Here is a 14,250-nt window from a genome sequence, read left to right as displayed (position 1 = left end):
CAAACTGCAGCTCCCTCTACTCTGCCCCAGCAATGTGCTTTAACTCCAGTTTCATTTCTAATCACTATAGCAGCCAATCCTCTCAGCCAGCCATATGGGTCCACCATGAAGAACTGCTTGCTAAGTTTAACTAAGTTCCAATGAGCACAAGTGTAGTGGCCATAATATGGTAATCCTGCTCAGAGGGGATATGGGAGCTAGAGTGCGAAATAGAAAAAATAACAGTGCTGTAACAAAGGGTGCTTTTCTGAAATCGGGTTAGGAACATAGGAACAGGAGTAGGCCATTCAGCCTTTTCTGCCATTCAATGAGATCATGGCCGATCTCTATCCTAACACCAACCACCCGCCATATCCTTTAATACCCTTGGCTAGCAAAAATCTATTGATCCAATTTAAAATTATTAATTGAGCTAGCGTCTACTGCTTTTTGTGGGAGAGAGTTCCACAAATCTACCATCCTTTGCGTGAAGAGGTGTTTCCTAACTTCTCTCTTGATTGGCCGGCTCTGATTTTAAGGTTATGTCCTCTTGTCCTAGACTCCCCCACCAGCGGAAAATGTTTCTCTTGATCTACCCTATGAATTCCTTTCAAAATCCTAAAAACTTCAATCAAATCAACCCATAAACTTCTATATTCTAGGGAATACAAGCCTGCTGTATGTAATCTCTCCTCATAATTTAACCCTTGGAGCCCTGGTAACATTCTGGTGAATCTGCACTGCACTCCTTCTAAGGCCAATATATCCTTTCTAAGGTGCGGTGCCCAGAACTGTACACAGTACTCCAGGTGTGGTCTAACCAGGTCTTTGTATAGCTCTAGCAAAACTTCCTCTCCTTTATATTCTCACCCTCTAGTTATAGAGACTAACATTTCATGTGGGGTTGAACAAGGGACAGCTGGCTTGCTGTCTTCATAACTCACCAGAGAGTGCTTGAGGCTGTCACCAGGTACAAAAGAACAGTATCCCACCCCCCAGCACTGATTCTCATGTTACAAACATAAAAATTTTCCCCAAAAACAGTAACATATGATTAGAAATAACAATAAGGGATAAATTGAAACCTCCAGGATGCTGTAACCTTATTGTATCAACAACCAAAGGCACTGCCTTGCCAATCCCAAGTTCCATTTTCTTTTCTCGTCCCCGGAATCTTTTTTTTTATGATCTGCCTGGAATTATCAGCAAGAATTCACCAAGTCAAAACGTGGGCTTCTGAAAGGCATGGTGCTTATATAAATGACATGAAATGCAGTCCTGTAGGGCATCCCTGATTTTCATCACTCCACCATTGGCAGCCGTGCCTTCAGCTGCCTCGACCCTCAGGTCTGGAGTTCCCTCCCTAAACCTCTTCACCTCTCTCCTCCTTTAAGGCACTCCTTAAAACCTAACTCTTTGACCAAACTTTTGGTCACATGTCCTAATATCTCCTTATGTGGCTCGTGTCAAATTTTGTTTGATAATGTTCCTGTGAAGCACCTTGGAATGTTTAACTACGTTGTGGCACTATATAAATGCAAGTTGTTGTTGTTCTAATTTATCTAATTCAAATAATCTGTCCATATGTAGACAGTCTAGTCCCATTGCCATTTTAAATACGTCAATCTAGTCTCCTCGAAGTCTCGGCTTTTCTAGAGTAAAAAGACCCAGCTCTCCTGAGCCTATCGTGATAACTTTAGGATTTTTAAACTAGGCATTAATCTGGTGGATGCCCAATCCGATGATCTCAAACTCAAACTTGCAACAATTCAATCCATGGAATCTCACAACTCAGTTTAAATTCAGCAGAAGGCTCCCTGTTGATTTACTGAATTTAGCCAGTGAGCCTTACACACCAAGAAGGCTCCAGGTTTGATCCATGGTCTGTGCTGAGCTAAATAATAAGCTGAGGCAGCAATAGGTGGGGCTATAATTTGCCTCAGCACCCCAGGGTTGGGGAAGGGAAAACAGGGCAGGGTTCTGCTCCTGACACTATCCAATAACCCCCACTGGAAAGTATTCGCTGGCAGGGGGGGGTGAGGGGTGAAAGAGGAATGGATCCACAGGTCAGAGCTGACCTCTGGTATCTTGCCCAAATAGTCATTCTTCATGTATGAGCATCAGCAGGATATTCAACTATAGTGGGTATATGCCTGATTCTGTCCTCATCAAATGTCTACATACACATTCCAGCAGGGTTCAATGGACAGTGATCAAGCCCTGGCTGATTTTTTTTCCCTTTCCTAACCCAGGGTTAATTGTGGCTCCCCTATCCCGGCCCTGGCCGATAAGTTAGTGAAGCAAATCAACACAGCATCTTGGAACTGAAGAGAGTGATTCACATCTGTGCATTTTTGAACTGTAAAAACTTTATTTGTAAATAATAATCCACAACCCATCCAACATAATTCTTTAGTACAAGGAAGAAAAAAAGATACAAATTAAAACATTTTATTGGAATCAGTACCACATATTTGCAAAATCCAGAAGCTTTATCATAACATAGTTCTCAAAAAATAAATAAAATCCAGTGCCCAGTCTTTTTAGTGTTATCAGTCATTAACTGGGCACAGATTGCTGACCCTGCAAATGTTTCCTAGACTTAGTGTCAATCAGGAAAGTTTAACGTGGGCTTTATTTTCCAGTTTGTCTTTTCTTTTGCAGAAATTGCTCATTGTGTAATAAACATGACAGAAGCACTCCCAATGATCAAATATATAAATTAAAGCCACATTCATTTATTGTTAAACTCACTTTCGAGAGATTACCCGATTTACAGCACCCGTGTCAAAAGGCAGAATAATGCAAAACCTAACACCTAAATATTTTTTCAACTGACTCGAGTCACACACACTCACCTCTTTGAAAGTCAGTTGCAGTCAAAGATGCTTATTTGCTGACACCGTCAGTTGCATGTATTTGTAAGAAGTGTTGCATTAAACAGATGGAAAGAGTGATTATTCTTACTGTACTTGCACACGCTAGTACAGGTTTTTATTTCCTGACATGTTATCCTAATAAACTTTCAACAGTTTCAGGGATTCCCAGCATTTTCACTGGGAATATCCCACCCCCTCTGCCATGCAGAAGGTACTGCCATTTTTGCACCAAATGTTTGAGCTATTGGGAGATGTCAAAACCATGTTGGATGTTCCAGGAAATCAGGAGTTTCATTCCATCAGTTCCAAGTGTCCATGAATATTCCCAATTTATATGAAAATTAGAGGCTTCTTGATTTTCAGAGATTGTCATGTGACAAACACAGAGTTTGTTAGTGAGTACAGGTAGCCAGTTGGGACACAGTAACTTCACAAATTTAAAACCCTGTACAAAACTGCTATCTACCTTTGAATAATCAGGTAACTCCAAACTAGTGAAACTTAACCCACTTTACCAACATGCAGATGGGGCATGAAGCTGGCTCAGCTTCACTGAATAGTTTACCATTATAATTGTTCCACTTACAGGAGTGAGGGCAGTCAGTTTGATATGTTATTAGGTGTTCATCTAAGAGAAATTCCGTAATCCAAGTTTACTGACACTTCTTCGTTGGTGGCACTGAATTTACTTTCAGATTAGGGCTAATGGAAGGTTTTGATAAGGGAACAAAATTGAGTCATTCCAATAGTTGAATTTAAACAATCTAACTCTCCAAGGGTTGTACTAGTTTCCTTGCCTGCAGTCTGTCCGTTATTCTAGCAGTTTTGCAGATCAACAGGGCTTAAAATTCCTCAATTAGAAATGGGAGGAGGCCTGTTTTTCTCTCTGTAATCAACAACCCAGAAATGAAATCACAGGAGCACATGGTTCTGTAATGAGAACATGATTGCTGTAGAGGGTGCAGAGAAAGACCAATTCTCATGCAGGGGTTGAGTGCTGCTCCTGGTGGCAGAAAAATCTTAGCATTGATATCAATGAAGCACAAGGCTCAGTACTACATTTCTACAGCTTACATCTCACTAATTACAAGCGGTAAACTGTTCTCCATGACTAAAATTAAAAAGAATTCCTATAAATGGAACAAGACAGTATCACTATAAAATAAGATTGGGAATTGATGTGGAATGGTCCAGAGACCGAGGTTGATTTGAATCATAGATCAACTAACTTAAAATTACTGATTTATTATCTTTGTCAAAAGTACCAGGTAATTGACATCCCCCAACAAGTAGCAGGCAAGAGAAACTCCCCCCGCCCCCAAAAAAACCTATATGTAAAATTGAAGCAGCTGGATTTAAAGAGCAATCCCCTCTACCTTTACACGCTGCGACTACAGATGTTTAACACCAGTCTCAGCAAAATTGTAAAACTGACTAACATCGGACTGCTTGAAGTTTCCCCGAGGTTGGTTGACAGAGCTGGGCTCCAACAGCAAAGTTACTGCTTACATGTGCTGCCCACCAACAAAACCCCATGAGGCTTGAAAGTGACCGTACCACAAGCAAATGGGTTTTAAAATAATTTTTTAGCCTAATTTTAACCAAAGCTTATTTTACACTATGTACTCACTCTTGTCATATGTACACTAGCTCTGCTGCTCTATACCTCTGGAACAGAAGGAGATTTGCACTCTGTAATTAATGGCAACACTTTCACGTTGTACAGGGAAAGTTTACACTTGGTCCCACCCGCCTATTCGGGTGGTGACAAAGACTCAAAAGAAAACGAGAGTCTAAAGTGAAAAAAAGCCCATCGAGCTCACTCCACTTAGAATCCAAATGTTGTGCAATCTCCTCAAGTTATCCTGATCATGTTTTCAATTAATTAAAAGTATGTTCCTGCAGCACAATTAAATAAGAACTTACTGTTTTTAGATTTTTTTTTACTAAGACAAGGTTCCCAGTAGTCACATTCTTTAAAAGATCTCTGCCAGTGACTGATGTTTGCTCTAACACATAGTGAAGGGAATCCATGTGATTTTTAAATTTGTGTGAGGTTTGATCCCAGTTTGGGTTCATACTTAGTGCTTGTAGCCAGCCATCCATTCAGTACTTGCTCAATACCGGCAGTGAGGGAGAAGTCGGACATTAACAAGATTCACGATCCTGGCCTCAGGACGAGGGACCAGTGGGTGACTGGCAACCACAAGATGATACTCCAGCAAGAGTCCGTGTCATAGGGAGAGGAGGGGAGGAGTGGAAATTGGAAAGATAAAAAGTGCTTGTAAAGAGCACATTTGGGTATGGTAGCTTAACCGATCAAGTTCTACACTTGTACTGGGCTATACCTAAATTGAGGGATATAGGTACTCTGTTTATGAACTCTGGGCCAAGCCAATTGGAACAAAATGGCCTTTTCAGTCCTGTACATTCGTATTGTGTCTGTGCATAAACTTGACTTTCAAATACATAACTTGTGTCATTTGAAACCCAAACACTGACAGACACTTTGTTTAGGAGATTTCTAAAAGATCAACGCAACCATCACTAAATTCCAAACTCTCCATCCACCCAACAAATGGTGCAGTGATGGCCAAAGGCACACTTTTCCCCAATGAGACGTCAGCTAGAAATGCATAACTTATATGAGATGTTGCTATTTGGGGAGACTTCCTTACTGTTTTGAAGATATCCTCACTAAATGTACTCTTACAAAGGAGAAACTGTTCTGCTTTACATACCTACTTATGGTTCAGCAGTTTGTGATTTATGCCAAGGAGGAAGAAAATTGGACGGTATCTCTAGAAATATTTGCACAATGACGTGCAGACCTGCGTGTTGCTGGTTGAAGTGATAATACCTGAAGGGTCCTGGAATGTGGCATTACAAGATTTTTCTTACAAATCATCCTTTACTATAGACATTTGGCTGTTTTAAGACTGAGGGGGTTGCTGCATACCTGGTTCCGAATAGTTTGAGATTGAGGACAGTTTTGGTGGTTTAAGAATGTGGGGAGGTCACTGCATATCTGGCCTTGATAGTTTGGGAGCAGTGTAACAGGTAAAAGTGCACCCAATGGGCAGCCCACTATGCAGTTCAGTTAACACGTGCAATGCAGATCTATTCAATTTTATATAAACCCACTATGAGCATATTTTAAAAATTGCATCTAAGTACATGGTGAGCATTATGACTGGCTCGTCCCATCTTTTGGCAAAAAGTTCTCACTAGATTCAACTTCATTTTCATTAGTGGATCCTGCGAATTCTGCTGGTGGATTGGTCAGGGCTTCCTTCTCATGGTGGGGAGCAGTTGGTGTTGACTCGTCACATGGCTGTGGACAGCTGTCGGAGGCCAACAACATCGGCTGCAGGGGCGGCTTTTCCTGCAACATTCAAATTAATAAAAGTATTGGTCAGTGTGGTACAGTCCTAAATGAACTAGCCATGATCAGATTCACCTAACTGTAATAGCTGTGGATCATTCTTCACAGGGCAAACACTGCACTCACACCAAACCAAAATTATATAAACAACTTTGACCTTTAAGCTCCATGATGGCTCTGTGGGTAAATGCATTCTGTGGTGCCATGCTAAGCTGTACAGGCCAGAGGGTCTCAGGTACCACTTTCTGATCTATGCTGAGTTAGCTGATGTTATCTAGGACAGTAGCTGGGGCACTACAATTGGCTTCATTGCATTACAACAATGACTACTGTTAAAAAAAAAAACTACTTCATTGGTTGTAAAGTGCTTTGGGACAACATCCTGAGGTTGTGAAAGGCGCTTTATAAATGCAAGTCTTTCTTTCTTTTATCTTTCTGGATTAGGGAGGGAAAAATCAGCCAAAGTTTTTACTCCTGGTCACTATTAAGTGAGCTCTCCTGGAAAGTGCCTGTGTGTGGACATCAGGAGAGTACAGGATTAGGCTTTGTTGTGAAGCCTCCCTCAGTTGGATATCCTGCTTACATTCATTGTCTAGGGCATGAGTGATAAACCAGTGTCCATGAAACTGTACCACAAGAGTCAGCGCCTTCAGTAGAGAAGGGGAAAAAACTGGTGTAAAATTACTTTAAGAACTTGAAAAGCAGCTTACTGGTGTAGCATGTTGAGTGTAGTCTAGAGGCCAGAGAGCACGTCACCAATGTATCTTTTGTGTGGAGATGTGGAATGGTGTGCTGGAACCAAGGATTCAGTTCTGGAATTGGGCATTGGTAGAGCCAGGAATGTGGAATGGATCTGGGACACTTAGAATTGGGAATAAGAAATGTATTGCTCCCAGTTATCCTGAGCCATTGGGCCAGACTCACTGGGCCCGATTTTACCAGGGGTGCGGGTTGGCAGCGGGTGGTCAGTCGGGCTCGAGGAAAACGCGCCGTCCGAATTGAGTGTGTTGCGCGCACGATCGCGGGATGATTGATGTAATTAGCCGGCAGCTACGGGTTCCGCGCTTCTCAGCTGCGTGCCGGCGGCCTGCGCATGCGCATTGACGTCTGAGTGATGTTGGAGCTCTATTTAAAGGGGCAGTCCACCAAAGCCCCTCCAGCCACAACCTACAGTCCATGAAGCATGGAGGAGCGCAGGGGTAAGGCTGCTCCCCGCTTCACGGACCACGCCCTCCAGGTGCTGCTGGACGGGGTCCGCATGAGGAGGGAGACGCTGTTCCCCACGGATGGAAGGAGGTGCCCTGGCAGCGCCAAGAGGGCATGGGAAGAGGTGGCCGCTGAGGTCACAAGCAGGGGCAACACCACCCGCACTTGGATGCAGTGCCGCAAGAGATTCAATGACCTCACCAGGTCCGGGAAAGTGAGTACACTAACGCACTGTGCCTCACTCCGTCTTCCACATCACCTCAACCACCTCACAACCCCATCTCCACTGACAGCACTGCGCTCCCGCACCAATCCTCACAGCCACCCAACTATCATCCTCACAGTGCCTGCACGTACCCACCGTCCCTGTCCCCACTCGACCACTACCACACACCCCAATGCCCATACAACGGGATGGCCATGTGGCACACGCATCCTCCCATCCATCTGCCACACGCTCAACCCACTCACACCAATGCTTGAAGCGTCTCACATTGTAATCATCACTCAATAACGTTTTTGTGTTTTGCCCTCACAGGAGAAGAGGTGTAGGAACGCACGCGATAGGGCACGCACCGGAGGGGGCCCGCCACACGAGGTGGCCCTGACAGACGCCGAGGTCGAGGCACTGGAGATCAGCCGCACGCTGCATTGCCTGTCGGTGGCGGATGGCGAGTCTGGTTCTGTCGAAACGGCCGGTAAGGGAAAGCTGGCACTCATCACTCATGAGCGCGAATGATCTTAGCATCACATGGCATATGCCGCACCGCCACATTTGGACACATGCCTGATATTGCCCTCTGTTCTCTTGCAGGGCCGTCTGCGATCGACGTTTCGGTTGAGGGGGATTCCTCAGAGGACATGCCCGTCTCTGAGGGTGCATCGTCACACATGAGCCTTGCATCCACCAGCGCAGATACACACACCTCGGTGGGTCCCCCCCTCAGTTAGTTGGGATTGCACATGGTGAGTCACCGCGCACACGTGAGCATGAGCAGACCCTGGTGGCAGGGTCAGCCTCGGAGGGTCCGCGTCGGTGGGAGCACTCTTCTCCAGGCTCTGCTCAGCCGGACCCAGATGCTGAACCCAGGGGACCACCAGTCAAAAGGAGAGTCGTTGAGGGGCACCAGCACATTGCTGAGGTACTGGGAGAGGTGCCACGTGCACTCTCCACAATCGCACGGAGGATGAAGGAGTCCAGCTCCTGCCTGAGGGGAATGGTGGCACAGGTGCAGGAGGGTATCGCCGAGATAGTGTCGCAGGGACGTGAAGGCATCTCTGAGATAGTGTCGCGGGTAGGTGTGGGAACGTCTGCGGTGGAGGACAGGCTAGCCTCCCTCGAGCGTCACGCACAGCTCACCAATGAGTCCATCCAGGCCCTCACAACGGCTGTTCGGATTCAGGGTGAGCAACATTCTGCCGCCATCAACAGGTTGACAGATACATTGGAGGTAGCCTTGCAAGGTCTCACCCACGTCATCCAAACTGCCGTCCAGCAGGGTGGAAGGGGTGATGTGGGCCTTGGCCATGAGAGGGAAGATGGTGAACGGGGAAATGGAAGTGTGGACGCTACTCAAGGTGCCCCCACGTCTCACCCGTTGCCCCCCTCTCAACCAGTGCCCGCAATAGTCCATCCTCTCCAGGTGGCCGAGTCTGCCCCTGCACAGGTGCAGGAGGAGCAGTCTGTGGAGGTGCCCTCAAGGGCACCGAAACCCAGGGGGCGTCGGCCCAAAGCATCTACCAGGTCAGGACACGAACAGGAGCAACCTGCCACCACCTCTGCTGGAGCCACAGGGGTACCACCACGTAGGGGTACCCGGAAACGAAAGCCTAAAGTTCCGTGAGCACACAGGGATTGCACCAGGGTGTTTGTCTATTTTTTTTTAATTTCCACTATTTGAATGTGAACACAAAATAAACTCACTTTTTCTCACCAATGCAGCCACCTCTTGTCCATCATTCTGCGGCTTGTGCAATATGTCCCTTCCGTACGCCTCATCATGACGACGACCACCCCGTCCCACCCATTGGGCATAATACAGTGGGTGCAGGTGTACAGGCACCACTCTTCTGTGGAGGGAGCCTGTATGGACCCTCGTCTGTGTACGTTATGGCATGTGAACGCCTCACAGAGTGTGATGTTAGGAGAACCGTTGGCATATGAGTGCCTCCCTGGCCTGACGAGCACGCAGGTGAGCCGGTGTTCGGCCCATGGGTCGTTCCTCCTCCTCTCCCTCTTCCTCCTCCTCCTCCTCCTCCTCATTGTCGTCCTCAATGTGGGTGGCGGGTACGCATGGGGCCTCCTCCAGCGGCACCCCTCTCTGTAGTGCCATGTTACGCAGGGCACAGCAGACAACTATAATTCGTCCCACTCGGAGTGGCGTGTATTGGAGCGCTCCCCCGGAACGATCAAGGCACCTGAAGCGCATCTTGAGCAGCCCTATAGCCTGCTCAATTGTAGACCTGGTAGCAATGTGGCTGTCATTATATCGACGCTGCGGCTCGGTAATGGGGTTCCTCAGAGGTGTCATAAGCCACGTGTGCAGGGGATATCCCTTGTCGCCGAGGAGCCAGCCGTTGCCGGTGTTGGGTGCGTGGAAGAGGGGCGGGACGGTGGACTCCCTGAGGACGAAGGCATCGTGGCAGCTGCCAGGGTATCTGGCGCACACGTGTAGGAATCTCTGGCGGTGGTCACAAATGAGCTGGGCGTTCATGGAGTGATACCCTTTCCTGTTGATGAACAGCCCTGGCTCATGTGGAGGTGCCCGTATCGCTATGTGGGTGCAATCGATTACACCCTGCACCCGTGGGAAGCCAGCCACATCATGGAATCCAACCGCCCTCTCCGTCTGGCTGCGCTCATCCATGGCGAAGTTGATGTAGTTCGAGGCCCTGCGGAACAACCCATCGGTGACCTGCCTTATGCACTTGTGTGCAGACGACTGACAGACCCCGGTGATGTCCCCCGTGGCACCCTGGAAGGATCCGGAGGCGAAGAAGTTGAGGGCAATGGTGACTTTGACGGCGACGGGTAAGAAGATGCTGCTTGGTCCATCCGGGAGCAGCTTGTCATTAAGGAGGCTGCAGATGTCGGCGACTACCTGGCGAGTGACTCTGAGCCTACGTATGCACTGCTGCTCAGAGAAGTCCATGAAGCTGAGCCTCGGTCTGTAGACCCTGTGAGGAGGGTAGTGCCTCCTGCGACGCATCTCTCTCTGCGGATGCCCTCCATCCTGCTGTGCAGGTGGATGTGCCACAGCACCGTGTTGTGGGGATGCACGTCTCTGAGGCGGACAGCGTGGACTGCGAGGCTGGTCATGCTGTTCGTCCTCCGAGGATGTCAACACAGCACCCATCTGGCAGGTGTAGGTCTGCGGGGTTGTGCACGCTAGAAAAGTGTGTCCTCGCACAGGGGTTGCACTTCCACGCTGGTGAATCTTCTTGCTTGGAGGAGGGTGGTGGAGGGCAGGCGTTGCCCAATGTTACGGAGTGTCCTCCTGCGTTGGTGAAGGCTCTCCCCCCCCCCCCACCTGTGGAATGCACCTTGGCAGCTGCCACAGGCTGCTGGCTGCAACACGTCCGTTGTGAGTGTGAGTGTTTCCCCCAGTATGGGAAACAGTCTCATTTCACCGTAAAATCCCACACTTGTTAAATAAACAGCTCAATCAGGTCATTTAATGACCTGAAATACCTAGATAAATACACTCAAATGGAACCCCGCTGGCTTTAATTGCCTGCGGGATTCCCACCAGCGGGGGCTACGCACGCACCCCCGCACGTCAGCGCGGAACCCGGAAGTGGGTGGGATCAGGGCGCGATCCGGTCCCGCTCCTCGATTTCGGGATTTTAGAGGCCCCCCCGCCGAGAACGCACCCGAGACCGGGTGCTAAAATCGGGCCCACTATAACTGAAATCTACGACAGCCTGTGGAGCTCCAAAACTGCAACCCAAAAGGTGCTTTTACATTGCCACTTTTTTAGTTCTGATCGTTGTATCCATGTGCCAGCTTCCCATGTTTACACTGCCCATTCCGGCTCCCTTATCCTGGGGGCAGACTCTTTCTGTGGGTCTACGACTCTGCTGCTGGGATAAAACCGGTTTTAGCCGTGTAAATGGGGGCAGCGTGGGTACTGACAACGCACACCCTTGATTCAAACTAAACAAGTGGCATTGTTCAAATGCCTCAAATAATCCAGAACTAAATTATGTTTCCAGAGCACGAATACCAAAAAAACTTTTAAGTGGAATCCAACAAGGCGACAGAGCCTGGGGAGACTTGCTACCCCCTCATACAGCACCGAGCCGCACCGCATTATACAGCACCGAGCCGCACCGCATTATACAGCACCGAGCCGCACCGCATTATACAGCACCGAGCCGCACCGCATTATACAGCACCGAGCCGCACCGCATTATACAGCACCGAGCCGCACCGCATTATACAGCACCGAGCCGCACCGCATTATACAGCACCGAGCCGCACCGCATTATACAGCACCGAGCCGCACCGCATTATACAGCACCGAGCCCGGCTGGGCTATAGAGCATCAAGACATGCTGGATTATACCATACTGAGCCACTTTGGGTTATACAGCACCGAGCTGCACCAGGTTAGACAGTGCCAGCTCTAACGGAAGGGAGATTGCGTAACCGCTTCTGCTTGAAGTATATTCCACTGCTACATTAATTTTAAACGATTTTTGGAAAAGTGTTTATGGTTCTTTTGGTTTGCATGACTTCAGGCAGACTTACCAGCTTGGATGCAGATGGAGGTGGTGAAGCAACACACACGGCGACATCATGTGAACTGGTCTGAAATGTGGTTTAAAAGAAAGATATTTTTTTTTATTGAACGTGAGATGCACTTAAAAAAAAAAATTCCCTTTTCTCCATTCACACATCACCCCAATGGAGGGGGAGGCTCACAGACAGGGAGCAGGCTCTTGCTCCCAGGCTGCTGCAGTCCATCTCTGAAACCATATCAACAAGAGGTACTTGCGCAGTCTGAGGCAACTCTCAGGATTCTCCTCCCTCCCAATTTACATCCCTCTCAAGTTTCCAATCATGAAAAAGGTTTATAAGTCTGTTGCTGGTCTACAAAATAACAGCATAAACTCCAGGGCCTGTTTCAGAACTCCTAATTAAAAGTGCAGGACACAAGGATTAAGACACACAGACCAGGTCAATCGCCAGTCTATGCGGAGTTAGCTGATCAGGTGGGGGCACTATGCAGGTACTACAGTGTGGCTTCAGTGCCCTAGGGGAGCCAGACACTTACTATCTAGTCTCACATGAAAAATGGTCACTTGGGTGAGGTACTAGAGTCCAGCCAGGCCCATGAAGCTGTAAATGAGCAGGAGTCCGTATTTCATGAAAGGAGTGGACACCAGAGGAAAGAATGGGAGGACAAAAGTATGAAAATGGGACATACTAAAAGTTTTTGAACAACACAAACTGTAAATCGCTTGATATTGAACTATGAAACCTCAGGCACGCACAGTGGCTTTTTTTCTGGTCAACGGGTGTCTGACACACGCAGAAACTGATCATCATGTTTACAAATCTCCAAACCAAGCTATTGGGAAATCCACACCCACCTGTAGGATTCCTGCTTGCACAATATGGAATGCACACTCTTTTCCTATAGGGAAACATTCCTTTTACATAAGCCTATTGATCTTAAGTGCAGGTTGGCAGAGCCAATTCTTAGGGATCCCCAAGTGTGCACAGGGTAATGATGGAGTTTAACCAGCTAAAATTGTGCAGCTTACCAAAGCCGCTTCCCATTGCTTGTCCAGCTAGGAGCACCATTAGGGCTTTGGCCTGCAGGGTTAGTTGGAGGCAAGTGGGAAGAATCCTTCGGGACAGGTTTAGTTAGTGAGGCAAGTGGAGTGCTCGAGCATCAACAGAGCCGAGGCACTGCGAACCCGCCTGGTTCTGGTATCGGAATGCCGAGTCTGCCATGGAGACTTGAAAGGCGTGACATTTTGCAGCCACCAAGAAGACCCTGCTAACTTCCCCACCAAGGAGGATCGTCACTAGTTGGTCATTAGACAACTGATAAATGCAAGTTACAGACACCCAACACCATCCTCAGGCAGGTGACAGCACCAGTAAAAGATACCAAACCCTGAGAAACAGAGATAGTCAGCCCCAAAAATTAACGAACCGTATCAACAAAAACAATAAGAATTTTTACATTTGTATGTTAGAAAAATCAGACAGATTCAAATCAAATTAAGCCATTTATAAAACAATTTACACATTAAGTTACAACAAAAATCTGTCCAACCAACACTATCTAATGTCTGTTATGGAAAAGCTCACTGTGTTGTGAGGAATGCTCTTTTAAAAAGGTGAGGTTAGGACAAATTGGGAGGTTTTACTCTGTACCAAACTAGTATTGTACTTAACCTGGGTGTGCTTATTGGGGCAGTGTAGAGGGGGCGTTACTCTGTATCTGACCTGAGAGTTATTGATGGTGCAGTTTAAAGGGATCTTTACTCTGTATTTAACCCACACTGTACCTTACCTGTGAGTGCTTAATACTGACAATGGGGGACGAAAGTAGAACAGGTGTCCCACTCCCCAGCACTCGGATCCTTTGGTTCGATGAGCACAAAATGAGCAACAACATATGTAAAAAGTCAAAAGCTGTTTTTAGGCTTCCAATAAAGGTCTTAGTCTTTCCTACTTAAAAGTTTAGATAAGATGTTGAATCAGATAGACACTGTCTAACGGAGTGATGGTCAATCATAATTGGCCTTTCTTTGGGTGATATGAAGGTTTCAGGAGATCCC

At 47.3% G+C, this 14,250-nt stretch overlaps 1 protein-coding gene across 2 annotated transcripts in view; it reads right to left on the bottom strand.

Annotated features, from left to right (window-relative positions):
* Positions 1–2,330: 2,330 nt before the first annotated feature.
* The window catches only part of sppl2 (signal peptide peptidase-like 2), a 44,582-nt gene continuing 32,662 nt past the window's right edge, over positions 2,331–14,250 (bottom strand). The window contains exons 15-16 of one of the 2 annotated variants that reach the window (XM_067968190.1): positions 12,203–12,262; positions 2,331–6,243 (exon numbers count right to left, since the gene is read on the bottom strand). In XM_067968190.1, the coding sequence (XP_067824291.1) occupies positions 6,046–6,243; positions 12,203–12,262 (258 nt within the window). In that variant the 3' untranslated portion in view covers positions 2,331–6,045. The remainder of the gene's footprint in view (positions 6,244–12,202; positions 12,263–14,250) is intronic. The other variant, XR_010957904.1, reaches the window with a different exon arrangement.

This window comes from Heptranchias perlo, chromosome 29 (genome assembly GCF_035084215.1).
Source record: "Heptranchias perlo isolate sHepPer1 chromosome 29, sHepPer1.hap1, whole genome shotgun sequence".
In the NCBI taxonomy this organism is placed as follows: Eukaryota; Metazoa; Chordata; class Chondrichthyes; order Hexanchiformes; family Hexanchidae; genus Heptranchias; species Heptranchias perlo.
The sequence above is the reverse complement of the archived record's forward strand: the minus strand, read 5'-3'. Positions and strand labels throughout refer to the sequence as shown.